Source organism: Geospiza fortis, unplaced genomic scaffold (genome assembly GCF_000277835.1).
Source record: "Geospiza fortis unplaced genomic scaffold, GeoFor_1.0 scaffold333, whole genome shotgun sequence".
Lineage (NCBI taxonomy): Eukaryota > Metazoa > Chordata > Aves > Passeriformes > Thraupidae > Geospiza > Geospiza fortis.
Genome location: NW_005054347.1, coordinates 496,369 through 522,146, shown reverse-complemented (window position 1 = coordinate 522,146; position 25,778 = coordinate 496,369). Strand labels below are relative to the sequence as shown.

The following is a 25,778-nucleotide window of genomic DNA, read 5'->3' as shown; positions in this document are numbered from 1 at the left end:
CAGTTAAGTTTTATTTATCCTGATGGTCTAAAGTGAACTAGTAAATGTTCTGCAAAAAAAACTTAAATATCAGTGATATGATTATTCTGCTTCTTTATTAATCTATTGACTTTTCTTTTAAAATTTAACTGAAGAGGGGGGAACAGATGGGAAGTATTTGTATTTTTTTAGTTGTTTTTTCTCATATGCAAATTATAAAGCATGTAGTTGAGTGAACTGTACTGCCTATTTCTCCTTCCGTGCTTCAGCTTATAAACTGCTAAATGCAGTTACATAAAACAGCTAGTTTAAAATGTAGGCAGGAGAGTGTGAGATGAAGATTAACCTTCCACATTTCAGTCTCATGCCTGAATAAGAGAAGAATTCTTGCTTCACAATCCTAGAATCTAATTAATAAAACACCAACATCTGATTTTGTATGATCTCCACTCTCTGCTGTTGAACAGCTTTTATGGGGCTTGCTTTGTCTTTGACCATAACTAAACAGAACTAGAAAACAGGCTAAAAATCTGACAGTTATTTCCAAGAAAGTATTTTTAATTATTAATTTAAGTTTAGTTTGAGTATATCTTTAAAAAAATCTCACTCTGAGATTCTGCTGTAACACTTACCATGCCTTTGCACCTAAGTGTGATAAGCAGGTATTATATTTGATATGATGCATTACATTGCAGGCAAAGATAAAAACTATGTTAACACTACATATATGTAATACTAGGTTAATAAAATCCTTTAAAATAATATCTTTTTGAATCCAGTAACTGAATCAAATTGCTTAATATCAAATGCAAACATATACAATTGCTTTTAATGTATTTATGCTTATGCTTAATTTATCCTTTAAAATTAGACAATACTGTAGCTGTAGAATAATGGATACTGCATTCATTAATATATTTTTAATTGGCTTCAGGAATCTGTTTTTCTGGTGAAAAAAAAAAATTTCTGGTAAAAAATACTCTGGCCACAGAGTATTTGTTTGTATAAATCCTGTATCACTTTACACACTTGCCTTTGAGGAGTAAATAAACCAGCATACCAAGATGCTACGGCTCCCTTTTCTATTTAGTCACTTGTTGACATTACTTTTGTAAGCTATCTTGCCTTCCTTCTGAACAAGCAAATAATTGCACATCAGTAAATGCAGCAGTGTGTAACTCCAGAAATTACAGAAACAGCTGAGTGATTACCACACTTCTGAATTTTTCATGCATCATGACTCACTTTGCTGGAAAGAGAACATGCAGATTCCCAGGAAGTTATTATCATGAGTAGAACATACAACCCAGTTCAAATAACTTGAAATTATTAAAAAGCCTTCTGTCAACATGCTTAAGTTCAATTGTATGCTTCAAGCCTTTGTTAAAAACTCTTTAAGGACTATTATAATTGAAATAGCAGTTTCAAACAGAAACAATTAAAGGATTTGAAAATTAATCTACAAACCAGTGCTACTTACTCTGGCTAAAGTTCTATTACTATGTTCAGCTATACAGTCTTTGAATAACTCACACTTGGCCTTTGGATTTTCTGTAAAAACAAAAAGGGAAACTAATTATACATTGCAGTTCAATCAATATTCAATACATACTAATTGCAAAAGCTCTTGTCTAGGTCATTCCCCAAACCACCAGCATTCTGAATTTATGCATGTACAACACAGCATTCCATTCTCAGACCACAATTACAAAGACTTTATCTTGGCTAAAATTATAGCATTGGATTGGAATGAGCTGTTTTTTTCAGGTGGAGAATTTGGTCCCTTTTATGGGACTTCCACAGGTGGGGCAGAGAGAGCTCAGATTTACAGAGAGCAGTACAGATCTGACAAGTGTGAGGAGGTATCCATTATTTCAGATGGATCTCATCACACTGTTTAGCAAAAATACATTTACAAAATTATTCTATTCTCAGGAATTGTAGATGCCACAGTCTTGCCTCTTTTTCATGTCTTGCTGATTAATCTAAGTGAAGATAAATAGGCACTGGTGGGTTTCTCAGAAGATGTATCTCTATAATAACACATAAACCTTTATAATATCATGTACCTTGGCAGGAAGTGCCATCATTTGGCTTAAACTGCAATTTTCCTGTGGATGGTTGATAACCTTCCTTACAGGAGCAGCTAAACCCTCCATCCACGTTTTCACATTTTGCATGATCTCCACAGGCAACACTTCCTTCATTGCTGCACTCATCTACATCTGCAAATATTGTGAGAAATTGAATTTTTATTAAGTATGTACAGAATAACACCTTGCTGCTTTGTTGATAATAGCCCTGCACACTACAAGCAGTTTCATAATAAAATTTCATGTAATAAAAAAAAGCAACTACTAAACCCACAATCTCAATGGCAAAACCCCTGCCAATTATAATACTTAAGGATTAGAAGGATAAATCATAATTGATCATATTTTTATACCACCACTTTTATTGCTCTATAATACTACACTGCTCATGTTTTAAAACCATATTAATTCTATCATAACAAAATGGTTAGCATGATGCAAATCATCTGAAATCCATTTTTCAGAGATTAGGCTAAATAGATTTTTCTCTGCTCAGTTAGAAAAAGAAAAAAACCCTGCAGACTTGTCTTTTAAGTTGCAGCTTTAAAAAGACACTGCAAAAGCTCACTCTGTCCATCTTGTTAATCTAAGAATTAAACTCTGTTCTCTTTAAAGTGCTTGGCATATCCTTTTCTTTTTTTTTTTTAATCCACATTTAAATTACATTTGCCTAAAATGTCTTTTTTGCTTCTAAATAAATTGCCATTAAGTAGACAAGTTCAGTAACTGGGTGGGGCATCGTCCAAGACTAAAACCAATGAATTCCAGTAAGGGAATCCAGGAATTGATCAGTTTAGGAGAGCTGGGTACTAAATCCCTGGCTGGAGTACTGATTATTTTGCATTATTTGGCTGGCTAAGGATAAAGATCAAATAACTCAATGGAGAAAGCAAGCTGGGAACTATACCAAATAATTCTGGAGAATGAAGTAATGGACTGTGAAGTGCTGTGCTGGAAAGGAGAAAAACATGAAGAGATTTGGGACAGGTATATCTGAAAAATGAAGTGGTACACGAGTGGGTTTAAAGTAACAGCCTGAGAACTGAACTGAAGGAAAGGGAAGGCAGTGCAGGGAATGGAGCAGAGAGAAGCATCATACCAGCTCTTGATACCAGTCAAGAGTTGGTATGATGCTTAGTTTTGGGAAGAAATTGGTGAAAAAAGAGAAGTGTTTGATCAGTGGAGGAGAAGAGCTATCTGAATTGATAGGCAGCCTCTGCTCAGCCAGAGGGCGTGTTCAAAACAGACAAGCAGAAAGCAGACTATGGGGTGGCTGGAAATACACGATTAGCATATAGGAACTAGTTTCACTCTCTGCTTTTGATACAACAATCTTGGTGGTTGTCAAAAAGGAGCACAAAATGGAGCAACAATACATGTGAAATAAGGTTATTATTGAAAAATGGAAAGATATACTACATGCATATGGATATATAGAGGGAAGGCAAAAAAATACACGAAGGATACTTGAGGGCCATCTGTTTATTTGGACAGAGGTCTCCCTGGGACTTAAGGTTGAAGTCCCAACTCACTTTGATATATCTCTTTTTCACAATGAGCCAATGCTCTGATTTGAACCTGATATGTGTTTTAAGCCTGAAGCTCAGAAGCTGCCATGGAAAAGCCATTCAGACTCCTGCACAGACAGGAAGGAGATGTGGGACTGAAGGTGCATTTGCCCTCCCCAGCACTCACCACTGCTCTGCAGGCAGAGCCACCAAGAAAACTCTGCGTTTAAATGGCTTGGTGCCAGCATGGAAGTTTAAAGCAGGAAGTTAAATTATAATTTTCTGCATTAGGGCAATAGTTTATTTCCATATTTGATGTCCCAAACTGCTAATGTTTCTCTTTAAGGAGCTGAGTTTTGCATTATGTGTATTTGCATGGTTTCTGTGACCTCAGTATTCATAGTCATGGAGCTAACCACATAATACATGAACCAATCTGGCAAAAGGGAAGGAAAATAGCATGATGTAGTGCTACACACAGGATACCTCATAATTAAATGCTGTCATTTAAAGACACAAGGCTAAAGTTCTTACTCTTGGCATTTAAATAACCTCTCACATCAGTAAATTATAAAGCTCTGCTTGAAACAAGTGAGTTTCTGTCAGTGCCTTGTTGCGTGACTCTGTAAGACAGAGAGACTTTGAATGAAGTGGCAGGGGTGAAAATCATGACAAAGCCAGTTTGTCTAACTAGAAAACACCATCACCCTCAAACCCAAGATTTCTTTGGCCTTGTCAGCTACATGGAGGGCATGTACATCTGAACAAGCCATTCGTCATGTAATGCAGTGCTAAAACACCAGTGATCGACAACAATCTTTGCCAAAACTTACAATAAAAAAAGTAATGTTTGAATGACTTTGAGAATACTACGGATCAGGTTTCCATATGATTTACTGATACAAATGTTTCAAAATTGTCATGACACTTTTTATAAACTTTTAGATCAGTAAATAAGTAATTTGTTATTATTGGGCAGTCATGCAAATTCTTTGTGTAATTATATAAGATATAAAGTGTAATGGAGATTTTAATGAGAAGAGAGGATTATCAAAAAAACCTCAGTAATTCAAGTATTTTGGCTCATCTCTGGCAACAGGGCTGCTATTTAAAGTCTGATAGAGACAGCCTGTTGAGTATATGCAAATAGACTTTCTGCAGTTGAGTTGGCCATATGGAATGGGTCCATATCATGCCTATTTAATTTACTGTTTTCAGAAGAAAAAACAACTCCTGGATGACAAAATTAAAAGGCAATATGCCTGAACTTGCAAGGTACTAATCAGCTTCGTATCCCTTTTAAATCAATGAGATTGTCAGGAGCAGCCAACAGTTTGTGACAGTTGCAAGAATGCAGCTTTCAAGTTCCTGCTTTGAAATGCTGTGCGCAGTAGCTGTAGGCTTTTGTTTCTTTATAGTTTGTAGTTATGCCTTTTTAACCAAATATGCAATTGTTGGACCACACAAGGACAACAGCTTGTCATTGCTTTCAGCAATCCAATTTTAGTGGAGCTTGGGGGTGAGGATCCCAAGCTCTCCTCCTTGCTGTGCTGTGGGAGCAGGAGTGGGCTGCCAAGGCTGCATGAGCAGTCTTCACAGACAGCATTCCTGAGCAAAGGTTGAAGAACAACAGCTTTTTAAACAGAAGAGCATTTGCCATAGGTCTGTAAAAAGCCCTGGCCTTTCAGTAAATATTCAAAACAAATCCTGCAGCTGAACTTTGAAGCTTTTATAATAGCTGCGATCAGAAAAATAATATCACCAACAGCACTTAGGCTAGTGTGAAAATAGATTTATAACCTTTTATTTTATTTCTTTGCTTTGTCACTCCTCATCTATTGCAGCAGGCAAGGAAATTCCAATTAAATTAAAAGTACGGAGAACAGTTATTATGTTCAGTCTTGCCAATTACAGGATTGTACCTACATCGCTTTGATTCCTCACCAGCCAGTCAAGACAGCTTGGTGTCTACATTATACCTTCTGCTTATTAGTAGCTTGCAAGTGATTGAAAACTCCAATTGCAAAGGACTAGATGTTCCCTCCCTGTGTCTCCACACTGTGGAAGGCAGCAGCACACACAAAGTAGAAATGTAAAAGGCTATGAATGGCAAAGGTAAAAGAAAAGTTAGCAACGTGGCCCAACACCAGAATCCATCCACTGTACAGCTCCCTTGTCACAGCAAAGGATGGGATGGAGAATGGGTGCCTTCCCAGTGCTCTCAGAAATACCTGAAGGGAGCTAATAGCATGTTCCCAGAAAAAGCAGAGTGGCGTGGACGTCACTTTCATTTCACAGATGGCCATTTTCATGTTTTTACTCTGTTGACTGGGGTGAAAAAAGTAGGTTTCTATTTCACTTTTTTATCTGCAGCTGAACATTCAATAAATTGTGAAGTCTAAGGAAAAGTATGGCTTTTGCACAAATCAAAAAATAGATTTTAATAGCTCACTTTCAGGACAGCAGAAAAATGTCTTCAGAAATGTCACATCTCTGCATTCTTATTTTTTTCTTCTCCATTGCCTTTATCCTTTTCTTCTCCTCTCTTTCCCTTCCTACTGTCCAGTTTTTCCTCTATCTGTGTCTTTGTCATCTCTTCAGCAATTCTACCTGATAACGTGGGTGAAATACTTTTGACCCTCAACTCAAAACCCAGTATTCTGACTGGATTAAGGGTGAACCAACATTTCTCAAAGCCATTTTCCCAAGATTTCTTTTGATCTACTACCATGGGGAACACTATCACTTTTTACTTGGGAGTTCATTGTGGTTTCCAAAGAGGGAACACACAGGTATGTGCATGGACTTTGAAAGTGACTTGCACACACAAGGTTTTGTGCCACACTTGCACTACTGGAAACTCAGGTAGGTTTGAGGGCATGAACAAATAGGATTCATAATGGCATACTCTCCAAAATTCAAACACTAGTTTTAAAGTTACTGCCATGTACATATATACATATATTAAAAAGAAGATTTAAGACTTCACAGAATCTAAAAATATATTGTGGGGCCCCATAAACTTGTGTAGGATGGATACCTGGAAGTCCTGTTCTGTGATTTGTACTAAGTAACTTGCACTCTATTTAAAATGAAAGGCTAATATTTGCTTCAGCTGTCACCCTGAATACACAAATGTCAGCTGCTTGTGTGCAAGTCGTATCTGCTACCTGTAGCAACAGAATCATAGGGTACAAAATATCCTATTATGGTTTCCCTGTTGGATAAAGAAAAAAAATAATTGTGATGGATAAGGAAAAAAATCAAAAGGTTGTGTTTAGGACTCACATCTTGGTAAAGTAATTGGTATGCTTGTTTAATTAAAAAAGGGGGCCACAGGTAATTTTCTTTCATTTCAGTATGAGTTTTGAAAGCTCTTGGCTCCTCCATGTGGATATTCAAAAAAGAAGAAGTACTCTAGTAGAGGATAAAAGCAAAAGATCAATCTGCCCAATAAAGAGGGAAAAAAGGAGAAATTATCAAGCTAAGAGTAAGAAGTTAAAGTGACACAAAGAAAGTCAGAGAAATAAGTTCGAAGACAAACTCCCAAAACTGAGGAAATATCATAATGTAAAAATCAAAACCTGGAGCAGAAATGGTGAGAATATTTACAGCTCAATGTGCTAACTGTCTCCATCCCAGCTAATTTAAGAATGATTCATAGCAGCTGGATAAAGCAGAGCACTTTTAGATGGATGTGAGCAATGGGCAAGAAATGTCGATTAGATCACTTTCTGGCTTAATATGCAACCACTCTGCTGATATTAAGAGCAGTGAGAAGAGAGGTTGTCAGCACTCACAAGCTCACAGGAGACATACCTAGAATGAGACACAGTCAGCATAAAGGTGTAAAGGGCAATAGATTTATTTCTCATTTTCCCATTCCCTGAGGACTTTTGCAACATACAGAGAAAATTACCAGGAGTTTGAAAAAGAGAAATAGTTGCAGTTCTTCCATTCAGAGGAAATCCTAAAGGATTGCATGGTTGTTCAGAAATAACATTTTTCCAGAGAACTTTTCCTCCCCTGTAATCTTGAGCATGTTCCATTCAACTGCTACAGAACCAGAGGCTAATGAATGGCACAGGAGGTAGGATAACCACTGATCTTGCTTGCTGCTTTTGATTAGACTTGAAAAATACCAAAAGTATCCTAAACAAATTTCCAAATAAAAGATATTTGAAGTATACTAGTTCAAACTTACGGAGAATTTTGTTGATCCAGATCTGAATGCAGAATATTTTGTCACTTTTTCTCCTGAGAATGTGACCAGCTTGCTCACAGATCAGTGAAACAGTGGCATAAATTGGTGAATTGGTGATTTCCGTATGGCCTTAACTATATATTTATTGTGTAAATCTGTGACATGTGGATTTAAATATATTGCAAGCAGAGTCAAGCTGCAAGCATCACTGAAAGCAATGGCAGATGCTCTGTTGTCAGGGAGAAGTGTGGGCCTGAACTGGAATATTAAGCAAGCCTGTTCCAGTCCAAAATGTGGGAATTTTATACACAAACTCCAAACTTCACAAATATGAGAGCATTTTGCTAGATTTCTAAAATTAAGAGAAGCAATAAGAGAGGAGTGACAGTGTAAGTTCTCTGGCAGACAGTAATAACTTACCCACGCAGGAGGTTCCATCATTAGGAACAAAAATTTGTTGACCATTGCTGGGTTTGAAACCACTCATACACGTGCAGTAATAACTTCCCTCTGTGTTTGTGCAATTGGCATGCTCTCCACAAGGCTGAGTAGCATTTTCACACTCATTATCATCTGCAAGACAAATTATGGAAAAATATATTTACATTTGATGATTGAAGAAAGCAGTTTTCTATAAGCTTAATTTGTCTCTGCTGTTTCACTTGCATAAGTCTTGAATGCTGAGCTGGCAGTCTTGGTATTTGTCTATAGAGTTTTCCCATTGCCAAGGATGTAATCAGGTGTTCAGCAGCACTCATTTGCCCTCATCCTGTGTGAATCAACAAGTGAGAGATCAGTGGGATGCTGAAATGAATGGTTTAATTGGATATACACTTGGAATAAAGGATTGAGACAAGTGCGTGTTCTGCCATGGCTGTAATTGATAACATTTTTTTCCTATCCAAAAATCTACAGGTAGAAGCTCACTCTGAGAATGTGACTGGGAATTCTGAATTATAAAAAACAGAGCTCAAAAGGCTATAAAGAAATCACCCCCTTAATTCTCTGACATCAAAGCAAAACCACTATAGCTAAATGAACATTTTTTATGGCCAGTTTTAAAAGACCTTCTCTGGTATTTCTCAGCATTACTGTAAAAACAGGCTTACAAATTCATCCTGCTGACTGGCCTGAGTCTTCAAGTATATTGTTTTTTCTTAGTTATCCCAAAGGTCTTAACAAAGAGATCATCTTAACAAAGAGATGAGCAAGATTCATGTCTTGACGCTTTCCTCTTAGCAATTGCTCTGCAAGTCATAATTTTTGTACCTGAAAATTCACATGAACAATTTTACAGGGCTAATCCCAGGCCTCCAATGACATGGTTAAAGGAGTGATATACACAAGTTTGAGACTGTCATTATGAGCATGGGGATCCAGCAATCTTAATCAAAGGTCAAACAAAATCATAAACTCATGCTTTGAACTGCATAATTGATCTCCTGCTATGACTCAATAAAACCATTTCCTCTCCAAAATCTTCCGAGCTTTCTGTTATCTATTGAATAATTTTCAGACTGAACTTGAAAAAATTTCAAAACCTTTCTTATCCAGGCCCACTACTTATCAAACTGAGAAAAACACTCACAATACTGATAAATCCATCTTTCCAATAGCCCATTTTTTTGAAGTACCCCAAAACTTTGAAACCAAAAATCAGTGAAAGTCTCCCAAAGAAGGTGGCACTCCTGAGTGGAATTCTCTATTTTTTACATCATGAGAAAGGAAAAGAGTTAAGGACTCCCTGAAATGTACAGGGATTTTCTTCCTGTTCTCAAGCAAAAGGTACTCATAACATGATGAATGACAGGAAAGAATTCTAACAGGGAGAGAAATAACAATTTATTGCAGAAGAGAATTGATTTAGGAGCATGACAGGGAGGAAAATATGATTTCAGAAAAGACACCCAAGGATGAGCTTTAGAAAGGTGCTCCTGCTTCCTGATGGTCAGTGTTCTCATAAGCTGTTTACAGAGATAGGATGCAGATAAGGAAAGTGTCGTGCAAGCTGGGGCAGTGACAAGATTAAAGTACAGCAAGAGCCACAAAGCCTTGCCGGAATACATTTCTGGAATAAAACTTAGTCACAACCCCCAGCATAACTCAAACAGGACACATTTTGAGATTTGAAGTCTGACATGATTTTGAATGTGACTCAGTTGACTCAGACATGCAAATATCAATTCAGAGCTGCAGTTTTCCTCAGGGGAATTTGGGTCAACAGTATCAAATGGATTATGCTCATTAAAACTAAAATGTAATGTAATTTAATGAGGAATCCAAGTATAAAAGCACTGTGCCAATGCATGTCAACAATATTTATTCCACAGCCTTGGTATTCATGAGAATACAGCAGAGGATGTGTATCATTTGGATCTTAAAGAATGCCAAAATAAAACCTAATTAGTGTAAGTGGAATTATGATAGGGAGGAAAAAGTGTGATGTTGATCCCTGTTCAAAAAAAAAAAAAGCATGAGAATATGAAAAAATCTGGTTTGTCATGTAGCATTGCAGAGAACAGGTCCCAGAAAAATTTGCAAACCTTAATTACAGGGTCCACTTCTAATGTATTTTGTGTGTGTCTGACTCCTTTGCAACCCAAATTTGCCTAGCGTTTAGTGACAATAAAAAAAGAGTGGACTACCCTATTACAGTTAGTTGTAAAATTAATTCGGTCTTGTGAAAATATTACAGATTCTAGAAAAGAGTGTGTGTTGACTTTGGAAAGCTCACGGGATTGTAGTCTTGGAAAATGAGAAGTAGAAGGTCACTGATAGTGGCAGGACTAGATTTAAAGTAGAAGAATAACAGAGCTGAGGAGTCTAAAGGCTACATGCAAGAACATTTCTTTCTGATTTTTCTTCTAGGAGTTCAACTGTAGTCCTTGATATCCAGCAATATTGCCTTTTTTCAGTGGTCCAAAGGATTTATAAGCAATATTAAAATGACTCATATAGTGGTTATCAACAAATTCTCTAGAATTATACCTAAATAACTTCACTGGATTATTGGTGTCTTTCCTCAATATTTATGATGTCTGCAAGGGATTTAATGGTGACTCTATGGCCTTGGTAAGCTTTCTTATTGAGAGATCTTTCAGATCATTACAGGAACATTTTGAACCTTGAAGAACAGCCGTAACTTACATTGCAAACACAAGAATGAATATTTTAAAGAGTTAAATTCACATGGAGCTTTCATTTCACTATTCCCATGGACTAAAGTAATACTGAGCAGACTGTGCAGGGAGATAATTTACTGGACCACATCCTGCTTGCATTGAAATTAATGACGTAAAAATTACTGATGGAAGTAGGCTATGGAAAACTACTAGGTTAATGAGGAAGGCAAGAGAAGAAGTTTGAAAAAAACAGAAAGGATTTTCTCATACAGCCTATCTAAACATTCCTTTTTACACAAAATATTCTACAAGATTAAAAATGATGGCAAAAATAATATCGAGTTCTCTCTGTAAACAACCTGAATTTTTTATTCAGACAGTACTCCAAAGAGGAGCCCAGGGGCTTAAAGTAATATTCCAAATTCTACATGATTTATAATGTCATTGGATTTGTGATTTAAAGGATGTCAGGAAAAACAATGGGATTTATAGATGAAAAAAATGTTTTCCTAACAAAATATCCTGCCTACGCAGAAAGGTTTCTTTAAGTGACAGCAATCATAGAGTCCACCTGCTTTGTTGCTACTTAATTCAATTAAAGCACATGCATTTAATGCTGCACAGCTACTCACTGAACACTGCAGGCAGAATTTCGGGAATATACATTGCTTTAAAGATTTTTTTGTCTCCAGTAAATTATGAAAAATTTGGAGACTTTAGGGGCATGACTAGCCAAATGACAAGGTTAATTATCATGGCTAAATGGTAATGTTACATTCAAGTCTGTTTGATACAGAAGGCATTTCCTGAATAGCTGCACTGTCTTGAGAAATGACAGTGGGGGCATGGAGCTGGTTGTTGGGATTGCTTGGTTTTTTTAGGTTACTTTCCATTTTTGGCTATTTTCTGCATGGCAGTTCTATGATTTATATTGCTCTAAAATCTCATCATTACCAATCAAAATGTAAAGAAGGTTATAAATAATTTCCAAGGGAATTTGTGTTGAATAACTCAAAGATATGTGGGAGATATAGGAATGTGTACCTGAATACTGGTAAGATGTTTACATGGTAGAGTTGTATAATAAAATCCATTTTCCATTTTTACCTTAAAATTACAGCAAGCATATATTTTACTCTACATAAATGTCATAGTTAGATAGAATCAACTACTGTTATAGTAATCAATGTAAATGTAATCATACCTCTGCTAGTCTCTTGAGAATGTATTATAGATTTTTAAAAGCAAAAAAAAAAAGAAAAAAACCATGAAAAACTGATATACCCCTCTAGAGTTCCATTTTGATTTGAGCTAGTAGTTCTGTTATCAAACACTTGTGCTTATTAATATGAGTGCATTTTTGTATAGAGAGAATTAAATTATTTTAGAACCTTTAAAGCGTACCAATACAAAAAGGAAGAATGTTTTGTGGATTTTAGGGGCATGATGCACTTGGAAGCTAGAGGAATCTGATAAGATTTTAGGAGGAGAAAAACGAACCTGGAACATTCCCTTTGTTGTATTCCATGTCCCTTTTAAAATGCAAGATTTACCATGTCATAGATGGTAAATATATGGTATTTTAATAATGCATGGTTATGAAATTACAGCCTACAATTGGAAAGCAGCTACAAAAGTACATAATTTGCTTTTTTTTTGTGACAAGCATTGGAAAATTCTTTGAGTTATCAATTTCGGATAGATGATTTTTGTAATACTGCTTGTGTATTTACATGAAAAATATCATGAGGAAAAATCTTTAGGTAGTGGATTTATCAAACAGCTATGAAAGATCTTCATTGCACTGGGCACATCTCTGTGATAGCCTTTTTGATGATATGATGACATATAGTATGAAGAGTTAGTTGTGGGGTGAAACTTGCCATATTGATTCACAATCACACAGAAGTTTTTCTTGTTTTACTTTTTATAAATTTCTAAACAAATTGTTCCTCCCTTCAAGTAACAAACAAGGTGGAAATCCAAAGTCAAACAGAATGATTTGTGCATTTTCAGTCCTCCCCAATCCATGCAAAATGAGATTTTTGTAGAAATGAAGAGAATCATTAAGACACCTGACCAGAGGTGAGTTTGTTAACCTGAGCCTCCCTGGAACAAGCATAGGCCCAGTGCTGTGATTTTCAGGAGTTTAATGAAGCCTGATGGTACTGTGGACTACAAGCAGCTCTTACACCACAACATGTTCATGTTCTATTTAGTGTGTTGCCCGCATGACATAAAGTTAATGCAGTTAAAACATCAACAATTAATTTTCCCCTAATCCACGCAAAGCTATCTGTGGAAAGTAAGGCTGGAGGCCTCTGGGGCACACCCATCTATCAAGGTGGACCCAGTATCTCTGGGACGCAGCAGTCTGAGCGCTGGACAGCAGCGGGGAGGAAGGAAACGCAGCCAGGCTGGCTGGGGAATACATTGATTCATTGCATCCGCTGCTTTCTGACAGTAGCCTCTGCTGCCAGGGCTGCTATGGAGCCCCTGGGGGAAACGAAAACTACCCTTCCCTAGTGTAAGCCTCATGGGAGAACAGGGCTTGAAGTGCCTCACTTAACCCCTCAAAAGCAAGGAAATGAAAGGCTTCCTGTAAAACAAATTCCAGTGCTACTCCCCCCCGCTGTGCTCAGCCTGTCTGGAGGTCTCAGAACAGTGGGTGATTTTACATGCATCACTTCTGTGCTGCAGGACTGCATCTACTGCCATCAAAGCCCGAGTTAAGATCAGCAATACCATTAACAACCTTGCCTTTCCTTTCCTGTGATTTGTTTCCATTAATGGCAATTTAACACAATTTGTTTATGATTCTCCAAAGATTCAGCATTCGAGCTTGGTCTAAATCAGCATGAAAGAGCAGATGCTTAGAATAACCACTAGAGACTGTAGAAACTGGGCTGGAAATCTCATTTAAATATGAACTGCTTTCATAATGGGCCTGATTCATCTTTGTCCTACACCTGGGCAGGGAACCATGCAGTTGCTGCATAGGAAATCTTACTGCTGCAAGCTCTGCCTTGTTAAGATTTCACATTTCCCTACCACCTTCAAGAGCTTTTCACAATGCCTTCTTGGGATCTTTTTGTAGCTTAGCAGGAGTTTTTAACCAGTTTTAACCTGGTGACTCTAAAACTAGCTCCTATAAGGTCTTAGTGCAGCAAACAAATATTTTCTCTCACACAGGCTATGTGTGTATGAAGGGATGATTTAAGATCCGCTGTTCTTTCGTGTCTGGATGAAATAAAGGGCCTCACAACAGAAAATTCCCTTAGTCCCAGTTTAAGGAACAGGACAGAACAGTCTAAAAGAAGGAGGAAAGGAAAGTTTCCTACATATTAAAGTCACAATCAGGTTGAGTTGTAGAGAATGGACAAGGCTTGGAGGAGTTAATATATTGTCCAAACTGTTTCCCTCATCTCTTGCTGATATTTGCAGACATTATAAATTAAACATGAACAGCATTTATTATCAGGTAAGTGCCAGAGATGACATTGTCATTTTGTTTAGCCACACAGAATGTGCTGTCTTTTCAACACTTGTGAAATACCAGAAAAAGGAAATAATTTGTGATCACTCCTATGTGAAGAATGGGGTTGTGCTGGGGTATATATCATTAAAGGTACTAGTCTTTGACTGGAAAAAAACATTTACCAGCGAGGTATCTGCAAGAATTTGAGAACAAAAAGGAACAAGGTGCTTAAACTAGTGAAACAGAAGTAAAAGAGAGGTTAAATAATTGAAGGAAGGAATAACTATTGAGTGGTCCTGTCACAGTTTTCCCCATCACTTCCTCCCCTGCACCTCTGGAGAGCAGAGGCCCACATGGAGTGTATCAACATCACTCTCCCAGAAGAGACCTCATTGCTGTACTGACCAACAGAGATTCAGCAAGAAAATTCAGAGCTGCAAGTGCAGAGCATCAGTTTGGGTGTCCAAACCACAAATTAGTTATTTATTGTCTGACTGACACCTCTTCCCTGACTGGGTTGTGACAGTAAGACCTGGGAGTGCTGTGAAGATTTTCTCCTGCAGGCAAAGCTTGGAGCTGGTCAGGCATCCCCTGCTTGTGGAGAGCAGGGTCTCAGGAGCCTGTCAGGGGTGTGGGTGTTCAGCACAGCCCAAGTGGCAGCTCAGGCACAAGGGACAAGGAGCTGCCACTCACTCTTCAGGGTAGCAGAGCACGACCTCCTTGTATCTGGAGTACTCTGGGATCCCCTTCTGTCTTTCTCCCAAGAACACAGCATTAATTTACCAGCGGAGGAGCTGGTCTGATGAGCTGTTAAAATGCAATGCTAAAGAAGGAGAGACGTTGTAGCAGAGTAATGTCAGAGACAGTACAGTGGGAAAAAGCCCCTGAACAGGCTGAACATGGTCTGCTGGAGTTCCAAGGCTGGTTTTTGAGGTGAGAAGTTGTGACTAGGTGAATTATTTGGAAAACTGGTTAATAGATGCTGAATAGGAATGGATAAAAAATAATCCCAATTCCAGTTCCAGTCACATGCAGCTCCTGGTTGGTTATATTGTGAACTCAAACAACACAATGCTGCCATCTGACAGGATGTGAATAAGTGAGATGTCACTCAAGTCTAAACATTTTGGTCCCACGCAAGAGATTAGACAGAAGGAAAGCAGCTTAGGAAACAGTCTGATTAAAGGGGAATAAAAACTTCCAGGCAGGCAACACTGTCCTAAATTTCAAAACAAAAAAGTATATTTAGTCAGAAAACACAGCCAGGAAATGCATCAGCACTTTACAGCTTGCAGATGAAATCCAGAGTGGGGCCATCATGGTGTGGGTGAGCAAGATGTGAAGAAGGAGTAACTGAGAGAAAACACAGCTTGACTGAGGCAGTGGAACTTTGAGCATTATCTGATGAGCTTTATCAGACTTGCTACAAACATGCAGCAAAGGCTATGAGAAGAAATGGTGCTGTTCTATGTCAGGATATGGGCTTATCCTTCAGTCACTCAGGACTGCATCCTGGGGTCTGGAATGTCACATGGCAACAGCAGCACTGTGTTCCCACTGTGCCAGGCAGCTGGGGCTGGAAGCACACAAAAGCACCTGTGCTCTTCTGGGAGCCTCTGCAAAGCACAAAGGGCAGTATCAAATATTTAACATCAGTGACACTGTGAGGAGTGAGAGTTCCTCGTGCAGGTGGCACACAGTGATGGGCACAAATGAGCAAATACCTGGGGCTCTGCAATGATTCATAAAATAACTGCTCAGGCACAGAGCTAGCTGGTAAAAGTGGTTTTAATTGGAGTTGATGGGATCTATTTGTTTGGGGTGGTTCATATTATACATTTGGAAGCCAGAAATTAAGACCAGGCTGCTGAGTTCCTCCCTGGAGCGGGCAGACAGGTGTGTTTGAGCTAAAGGACAGGCTCAGGCTCATATCTAATTCTGAAGCGCGCTTTCCCCTAGCTGACTTGCTCCATTGCTCCTTGTGGCAGGCTCAGAAATACCAGGACTGTTTCTGCATTTCTTTCCAAGTGAATATGCTCCTGTTTGGTTTAAGTGTGTGAAAGGTCTGTTTCCATAAAAGAGCCTGACCTCAAACTCACAAATGCCCAAGGAGTGGCTCCCATTAACCTACTCTATTGCTATTACAGGAGCAAAGGGGCGAAACCTGCCAAGACCAGAATTCAAGAATCAAGATCGTATTGCTCTTCCTCACCCACACTGATTTAATTACAAAACCCAACCTCAAGATCCTGGCAGATACCCCGTGTCAAGCTTGCTACTTCAGGATTAGACAGAATGTAATTGAGACACATCATTAGTTTCTTGGTTCGCCTCCTTCAAAAACAAGGAATTAACACAAAGTGAAGTGCAGCTGAATGGGGATATGCTGGATTTGAATTGCTGGCAGTGTGCAGCTATCAATGTTTTTCTGAATGCTACCAGCAAAAGTGTTTTAGAAGCTTCACTGTTATTAAATTACATAATTTCCCATTTAGTTTTCATTTTTGTTGCTAACTTGCTTGTTTTCACGGAAAAACATCCTTTAACTGAAAAGTAAAACAGGACATGCACAATCAGAATATTTTTGTTTAAAGGATAGTAAGCAGTACAGCAGACCCCTGCTGAAAGGGATTTGCCAGTAGATAACCATGCCCCGTCCAGCAGAACTGAATGGGAGCCCAAGTAGAAGTTCTGTTTCAGCACTGAAATTACAACTGCTTTAAAGAAAACAACAAAGAAAACCAGAAATCCAACCAAACCCAAGCCAAACTACAGCCAGACATTATTGGCATTCTAATTTCTTGCAGATTTCCCAATGCATTTTCAATAGAATCGGCACCATCCATGAAAGTAGATTTATCAGAGTGTGAGAGTGAAGTCTTGATTACATTAACTCTTTCTTCAAAGAATTTACTTCTTCTTTGTACACATATCTGTCCAATACTCCAATAGCCACTGTATAATGGTATTAAGGAAAATAAGACTCAAAGGTGTTCAATTATCAATGCACCTGTTTCTTGTCAATTCCAGCACTAATTTCTCAAAACTCTGCTTGCAGAACTTTCTGAAACACAAACTCAGTATGACAGAAGTTTGTGCATGTTACGTCAGAACCAAAAACACTCTAGTAAAGGACATAATTCTCCAGTAGCTGCAAAGAGGTTGTACATTACCATGCACCAAATCTTGTGATCTATCTGATCTGCATGCAGCAGATGTTAAATGTATCTAAAGAAAGACAGTAGAACCACATCAGGATTACTCTGTTAACATCTAAATCCCAAAAGCTACTAGGTGGTTGTCTCCTACAGGCAGTTCCAGAGGGTATCACTCAGAGGCAGTGATCTCTCTGGCTCCCTCAACAATGACCAATCAAACAGCAAGTGAAACACTAAGCTAGAGGTCATGGTGAAGATGAGTTCCTACATCTCACATTTCCAGACTACCTTCCTGGTCCATGAGAGGTAAACTCTGTCTGTTTACATTTCCCATTTTACCTGCATTTTTGCAAGAGAAAAGAGGAACTGAATTTTACTTAAAAGGTTTTTGCTTAATCCCAACTTTAGAACCATAGCATTAAGAATTTCTTTGGGCAACAGGACAGCTAGACATGTAGAAAGGACAACTGTGCTTCTCAGTGTTCAGCTTTTGAATCTGCTTCTTAAAGACAGGTAGCACTTTATGAAGCCCAGGTATCACTGTGTTACATTTTTTCCAAAGGACAAATTTATTGCAAATAATTTCCTGTAACATATCTGAAACAGAATTAAGAACATTTCTTGCTTTTGAGATGTGTACTCTGTTCCATTTTGGATTTAAAAAGCAGAACACAATAAAAGATGTGGTAAAATTTCATTGAGAGAAGTAGTAACTCAAATAACATTGAAGGCCATAAAACAGTGACTACAAAAGCTAATTTTTTTCCATTGTGGAAGAGTGCTCATTGATTTCTGAAACCACAGGCTAATTATGCTCTGAGTGGAGGAGTACCTTAAGGAGTCTGGTCTGGGCATCAGAGACACAGAGATCACTATTTGCTTTTGTCAAACCCAACTTGCAGTACTATGAACAGGAGTATCTTGGCAAAATTTGATTGCCACTCTTCAGGAGGTTAGACTAGGTGACCTAATCCTGCTCTATGAAACATTTGGACCTGTATTGCTCTACGCTAATAATAGGGTTAGGTCATTATAAGAAGATTTTACAATAGTGAATAATGGTTTTATTTATTTTATTTTTAAAGTAAAAAATTACATATAGTCATCTTCTACAGTGGCCCACAAAGCTTTCATGTGGCTTGATGACAGTCCTTTTTATATTAGTCCTATTTGTGAGTTATCCCATTTAAATGTTCTGGAATTCAATAGCTTCACTTCTGGATAATACACTAAATCACAAAAGGAAATAATTTCAATCTATAACTGAGAAAGGCCATTAATTGCTGGAATACATCCAGTCTCCAAACCTGAAGATATCAAATATGGTCTGGCAAGGAGGAGACAATTAGGCTGAGGAATTCTACCCAGAGGGAAAACATGCCAGCATTATTTCAGCTGGACTAATGACTACAACAATAACCACTGAAGTATTTCCAGCTACTGTCAATGCTGCAAGTATTTAACTCCATCTTAACTACTGACAGTGATATTTTCAGATTGTCAATGCTGCAAGTATTTAACTCCATGGTCAAAACATCTTAACTACTGACAGTGATATTCTCAGAGACTGACCCCAGTGGATGATTTTGGAAAAAAAAATCACTATGAAATCATACAGGTTCAGATGTTGTGTACTCCCCACAGCCTCCCCCTTTTTTTTCTTCTGATGTGAATTAAACCTAAATATAATGATAGAAGTGGAACAGGAGGTTATAAAACTTAGGAGGAGCTAGGTCAGTGGTACTGCTTGGCTCAGTTAAAAGGTTGCAGGTATTTGGATGATGATAATAATTTTCCCATATAATAGCCAAATATCATCTTAGTGGAATTTGCTACTTTGAAAAGCATCTAGCTCTCCTCCTTTATGTAGCAACCTCTTCCAAAAAACCAGGCTGGTCTTAAGGCCAAATTTCCTCTTTCATCTCTCCCTCCTGAAACATACAGCTTTGAAGTGATGGAACTCATGGTCTCCTCATGCCAAATGATCTGGGTAGCTCTTTCTGGATCTTTTTTCTAAGGCATAAAATCTGGAAAATTTTAGCTTCATGTCAAACAGCAGAATGAGTTAACCTACTCCAATCTCTTAATGAATTTTGAGTGTGAGGGGAGTACATGGCATCCTAAATCAATCTAAAGTGACTTTTCCCTTGCTGACTACACTAACAACTCTACTCTTCATTAGTTAATACATCCTAGGTTGAAATAGTCTGTTTATTCATAATCACTGTTGTCTACATGAATTTGTAATTTTCTAGCGAAGGTTTTTATTCTCAGAAACAGGGGCTAAGGACTTTATTATCCCAATGATACAAAACACTTAGTAGGCAAAAAACAAAATTCCATTAAAAACATACCTAGTTGGGACAGAAGTAATACTTATACCATGGAATAAAGTTGAAACGTGGCACGAGTCAGAGATGAAAACACTTTTAAGTTTGTCTACCATAATACAACCTGCCACACAAAGTGTTATTATGTCCATTTTATCCTGGGAGTACTGACAGGTGGGAGGCTGTGGGTATGCTGTAAATATTCTGTGCATCTTTTGGCAATGGGGGACAGGCTGTGCGTCACATGTGGGGCTGCCTGAGCTCAGAGGTGTGTCCCATCACAGGCAGGGGTGCTGCACTAGTGCAGCTCTCTGGCCAGGTTAATTTGCCCTTCAAGTCCAGTCTCTGTTAGCCTGGCCCTGGCAGCACAGCCCAGCTCTGCTCGCTGTGCCTGACCTGGCTCATCCAGCACTGCCCTCCCTCAGCTCAGCAGACACCTGGAGGAAAAGTCCCAGTTACACAGCACGGAGCAAACACTGCTGCCACTGGTGAAAGTGAGGGGTATAATTTACATACTGAGATAAGAGAAAAGGAGGATTGTCATCAGGTACTGAATAAATGCACATAAAACACAACAGATTTCCACAGACTTCCCTGCTGAGGTTCCATGTGAGAGGGAGGCACTGCAGAAACTTTCACCAGTATTGTTCTCTGAATATTACTCAGCTTCAAAGTTCTCAGTTGGAAAGGCTAAAAACTTGCTTCCCAAGAAAATCACTCAAAAACATAAAAAGAACTTTCCCTTCACATATTGAAATAAACCCTTCAAAGTAAGTGCCTAAACCTAAGTTCAAGCAAAAATAATCAAGATAAATATTACAATTACAGAATCAACTGAACACGTAGAAGAATTGGGTAGATTTCTGCAGCATGTTAAGTATCCCTGAAAACTGAGCTGTTTAATTGGAAATGTGCTGAAGTGCTGCAAGTTGCAGTAAAGATGGTTACTTTGTTTTCAATCTAGGAAAACCATTATATCATGTATGAAATGTTTTATTCATCAGAAGAAGTCATTGCCTTTTGTCCTCTGCACCTGCCTGTGAATGCATCAGTACAGGCAGTTCTATAGGACAGCCTCATTTTTGCTCCAAAAGTCCTAACACAATCAATGTACTGAAAATCCCAGCTTCAGTTTGCTGGGAAATGTTCTCTGTGGTTGAAATTGTTGCAAATTTCACATTACTTTAAGCATTAAACATTTCACTTAGAGTAGGTTTACGCCTCAAATCTAAATTCAGACTATGGACACAAAAAGTAATGTTTAAAAAGACATTTATTTTCAAATGGTCAAGCTGCTATATAAGAGAATAATATATTAGAGCTCAAATTCTTACACCAGCTGCCTTGGCTCCAGATCAGGCAATGTAAAGTTCACCTCCAGGACCTCCTCCAGAGACTCACTGAAAGATCTGGGATACAGAACAGCTGGAGCCAGGGAAAAGGGCATGTTGGAGATGGGACTGCATGCCATGCTTTGGGAAGGCTGATATTTTACAGAGGGCTGACTGTTGTTCAGAGGAGTGTTTTACCAGTACTAAAATCTACACAGGGATTTGAGTAAAGAAAGGGCATGTCTTTCCTCTTAGCTGGTGACATCCATGTTACAGCTGCCTCAGACAACTGGCAGAGTCACCCTGTGACTTAAGGCTCAGGCAAGAAGGAAAAATTGTTTTCTAAGCAGGCTCCACTTTTAGGCCATTAAACTGCAAGATAATGATGGGTTTTTTGAGGAGCAAGAAATTCTTTAGAACTTCATTTGGTGCCTGTTCTAGCCAAAGGCTGCTGTGTTGTGATATTTTATGTTTAAACGTACCCTATTCTGACAAGCCACCAAAGTCTTTAAAGTCTTCTCATCTTTATTGCAGACAGTACTTTGATCTCAATGCCAGAAAAGGTCAGCACAAGAACTTCAGAATTAGACTTGTTTACATCCAACATAAAACACAAATAAATGAATGTGGCAAGGACATCTCAGGCAGATTAAATAAGGCCACATTTTCCTAGTTCCACTCAAAATGCTTTTGTTTTTGCCAACCATTGTGCAAGCAATATCTTCATCAAATCCAATGAAATTCACTTATTGAAGCACTTTCCCCCTCAAAATGTTTCATCAATCATAGCCGAGAAGGGCTCTGTCATAGGATAATTGCAACTTGGCGTACCAACAAAGAGCATCCCAACATCCTCAGCTTCCTTATCTATACAATAGGCAGGGATGACAGCCATTTTATTAGCTGAGATATTGTTACCCCCATCAGATAAAATAGCATGTTTTTGTTGCTTTGATGTTTTCTGTCAGCAGAGCAGAGCTGTCGTTTCCAACTGCATGTTTAGAGGATGGCTGTGGTAGCAGCTTATGTTCCCCCACAACATCCCTGCCCAAAACACCTCACAGAGTGAGCTAAGGGATGTACTAATTGCACTTTATCAGAAAGGAATGGGAAGACCAAACAGAGCTTCTGCCACAGTAATTTCTAGCCAAGACATAATTGTGGAGTCATTTCTTGTCTGAATACTTTTCTTTGAGGGAGAAAAAAATCACCAGAGAGTGAATTCCCTCTGAAAGCAGCCAGCTGAGAAGCCACAGTGAAATGATTTCAGCCATTTTTGGTCCACTGTCTCCACATAGAGTATTATTAATCCACAGAATATTTAGTGAATTAAAATAACATTTGGGGTAACTACTTACCTTTAACAATTTTCCACAATAACAAAAATTATAGCTCTCAAATTATAGCACTAGAAATTTGTATCTGGCTTCCACATGCTTGGTTAGATCATGCAGACTTTGAAGGCTAACAAAAAATCTGTCATGCAGAGCAATATGCAAACCCATTTAATTTTCTATTTAAATTCTTCCTGAGAGAGTGGACTTTTCTTGAATTTCAAAATAGCAAGCCTGTTAACCAAACTCCAAAGGTGGAAAATTCTGCTTGTCGACACCACGCTTATCTCACTGTACCATCACTTGGCAATAATTATATGAAGTGCTGTAGACATAATTTAATAATTCAACATTTGCCGACTGCTACTGAAGACTTCCCATCTATACTAAGCACAGGGAAGTGCTCTGGACTGTCCAGTGGACTGCATGACAAATACTGTCCGCATCTTTTATGACAGCAGGGCTATAGCACACCACTTTGTGATGAGGGGTGTCGTTGGAATGATAAGAGGAACAGCACAATTAAAAGTCATTAACCCAGCAGGAAATTTCACCTTTGGTGGATACTCATCAAGGGGTTGCCCCTGATAACAAAGAGCAAAGTAAGCAAGTGTAAACTGTTCTGACAAACACCAGCATCTCTGTTGACCTTCACAGTTGCACACATGCCATGTGCCTCTAGAGAGTCAGGCAGTTCCATTGATGCTCTATCCAACAGCCCTGACATAATGACACCTCTCTCTGCCACATCTCCCCAGCCCCCAGTTCCTAAGTAATTCCCAAATGCAAAAGGTGTATTGCTTCCTTTACGCAGCAGTGTCCTTTCCTGATTTTCCACCTCCACACATGTTCCTGAAGCCACCTCCACAACCAAAGGTTGTGAGAAGGATGCACCCTTGATTATATGACCTTGAGAGACTCACAGATTTCATTTTCTTTTATTGACTGTCCTATAGACTGTGGGTGGAAGCCTGTGGAATCACTTAGACTGCCTTTGTCTCAGTTCCCCATCTACCAAATCCTTTCATTTACCTTGTCTGTTTTGATTTAAACAAAATGAGCTCAAACCCTTAAAGGTCACATTTGCTTTGATAGCAATATGAACTCATTTGGTACCTTGATCTTGTTTGGGTAAGCTTAAACCACATAATGAATCTTAAGAAATGAAACAAACTGAAACTTCCTTTCAAACACTGCTCTCCAGAATGTTTTTACTTTGAGCGAAGGATGGTGCAAGATTAAGTTGCACACTTAGAATGGTACCTTATTACCCCATTAAAAAGTAGAGCTAAAAAGGAAATTCTGCCATGGATTTGAGTGGTTGGGAGGTTTAACCCTGAATACCCTTTTGGTATTACAAGTTACATGCTCCTCATGCTTGTCTTTAAGCTCTGTGAGCCCAGTCAACAGATGTCCTCCTTGCAGCAACCTTCTCAAGCAGACTAAACCCTGCTCTAAAGGAAAGTTCTTTCTCCTATTGGAAAAAAAATGTTCTAATGTAGAATCTAAGGTCAAAATTGCAGTCAAAAAGAGGGTTGTGATAGTCTGTTTTGAGTAGAATTGCTTGTTATTACTTGTTATTTTTATGCATCAATGGGCACCTGAAGGCTGAGCTGCTCAGTCTTTAGAAATGCCCCCAGTATATGAAATTATTTTCAGTATTTTTTTTACTGAATTACATTCAGTATTTTTTTCTGCTTAAAGCTTTAGCTCCTGAAATCACATTAACAACTCCAATACTGAAAACTTAAACAAAAACTCCCAAAACTCAAGTATCAGCAGCTCCTAGCAACAGAAATTTTAATCTATTTTAAATGAAAGAAAGTCAAATATTTTCACGGTTCCACTTTCCTGGAACAGGCACAATGCATACATGATATCTGATTCACAGATACATAACTTGGCAAAAAGGTTCTACAAATCCAGTGATCCTACTATTCATCTTATGATATTCTTCGGTTTTTCAACTTTTCAGACACACCTTGGGCACAATGCCTACCAAATCTCTTGAAAATTTATAAAATATTGAGTTAAATAATTGTGCCTCCTTGTTTTGTTGATGCATTTCTGAAAACCTCTTCACAAGAATGTGACAGATCGTAAACTAACAATAAAGAAGACAGAGACCAGTAAATAATCAAGGCAAAGTCAATGGCAGGGAATCACTCATTTCATTACCTGTACATATTTCTTCAAACAGCAGCTTCTGACACACTTCAGTCTTGCAGCTCTGACTAACACCTGCTGACAGACTTAGCTCATATCTGTCTACCTGCTTCACAGAGAAAATAACTGTGTAAGGATCACACCTTGCTTTCTGCATTTAAAAACATGGGAGCATTTATCCTTCCTTCTTTTTTTCTTCCTTCTGCTGCTGCTGCTCTCTGCCATGTCTACCTATACCCCGAAACAGACTGTCAGTGGAAATCTCAGTGCTGTTTCCACTTCCTTCCCTTTTAATAGCTAGTTCAGGAGAGAGGTAGTAGATTGGCATCTGGAGCATTGGGGCCCAGGAAACTACTCAGCTGCTATTGAAACCTTGTGTGCATCAGGTGTGACGAGTTCTGAGAAAAAAGTCAAAAACTTCCACAAATGAACTGCAACTGCCTGAATCACAGCATGGAGATAAAACGGGCTCTTCAATGAACAGAGTGCTACTTGGCCATTTATCAAGGATTATTCAATTATCTAATAATGAAACCTTTAGCTAATGAAATATTTTTTGAAAGGTGGAGGGAGAAAAAACAACAACAAGGACTTTGCTGAAGCAGATGTAAAACTGACACATCTGCCTCCCTCTACACCACCAAATTGACTCTTTCAATATGTTTCATTTGTTCTCCTGCCAATTGCTGATCTCTCGTCAATTTACTTTCAGACTTGGAAGAAAATTAAATGGTTTGATGACATATTGGTATTTTATCTTTGAAATGCAAAATATGTATTTCAATGATCTTAGAAATGTTTCACTTCTTTGAAATGTTTGTAATTGTATGATGGACTTGATCTCCATCTGGAACAAAAGAGTATAACTCCGTCTAACTAAATGAATCTAGGCAGTTTATCACAGCTGGTGATCTTGTCTGTAGTTTTTTTATTGATTAACAAAGAATATATCATATACTTATTTAGAAATATGCAGTGTGAAAGGTGATGACACCCTATATGCTTTAGGCATGCTTGAAAATACCTGTAATAGATGATTATCCAAAAATGCTTCCTAATAGCCTTAAATAGTCAA

General features: G+C 38.3%; 1 protein-coding gene across 1 annotated transcript in view; it reads right to left on the bottom strand.

Annotated features, from left to right (window-relative positions):
* ADGRL4 (adhesion G protein-coupled receptor L4) overlaps positions 1-25,778 on the bottom strand; it is a 73,013-nt gene that overhangs the window by 27,015 nt on the left and 20,220 nt on the right. The window contains exons 3-5 of the mRNA XM_005423072.2: positions 8,205-8,357; positions 2,049-2,204; positions 1,460-1,530 (exon numbers count right to left, since the gene is read on the bottom strand). Coding sequence (XP_005423129.1) covers positions 1,460-1,530; positions 2,049-2,204; positions 8,205-8,357 — 380 coding nt within the window. The remainder of the gene's footprint in view (positions 1-1,459; positions 1,531-2,048; positions 2,205-8,204; positions 8,358-25,778) is intronic.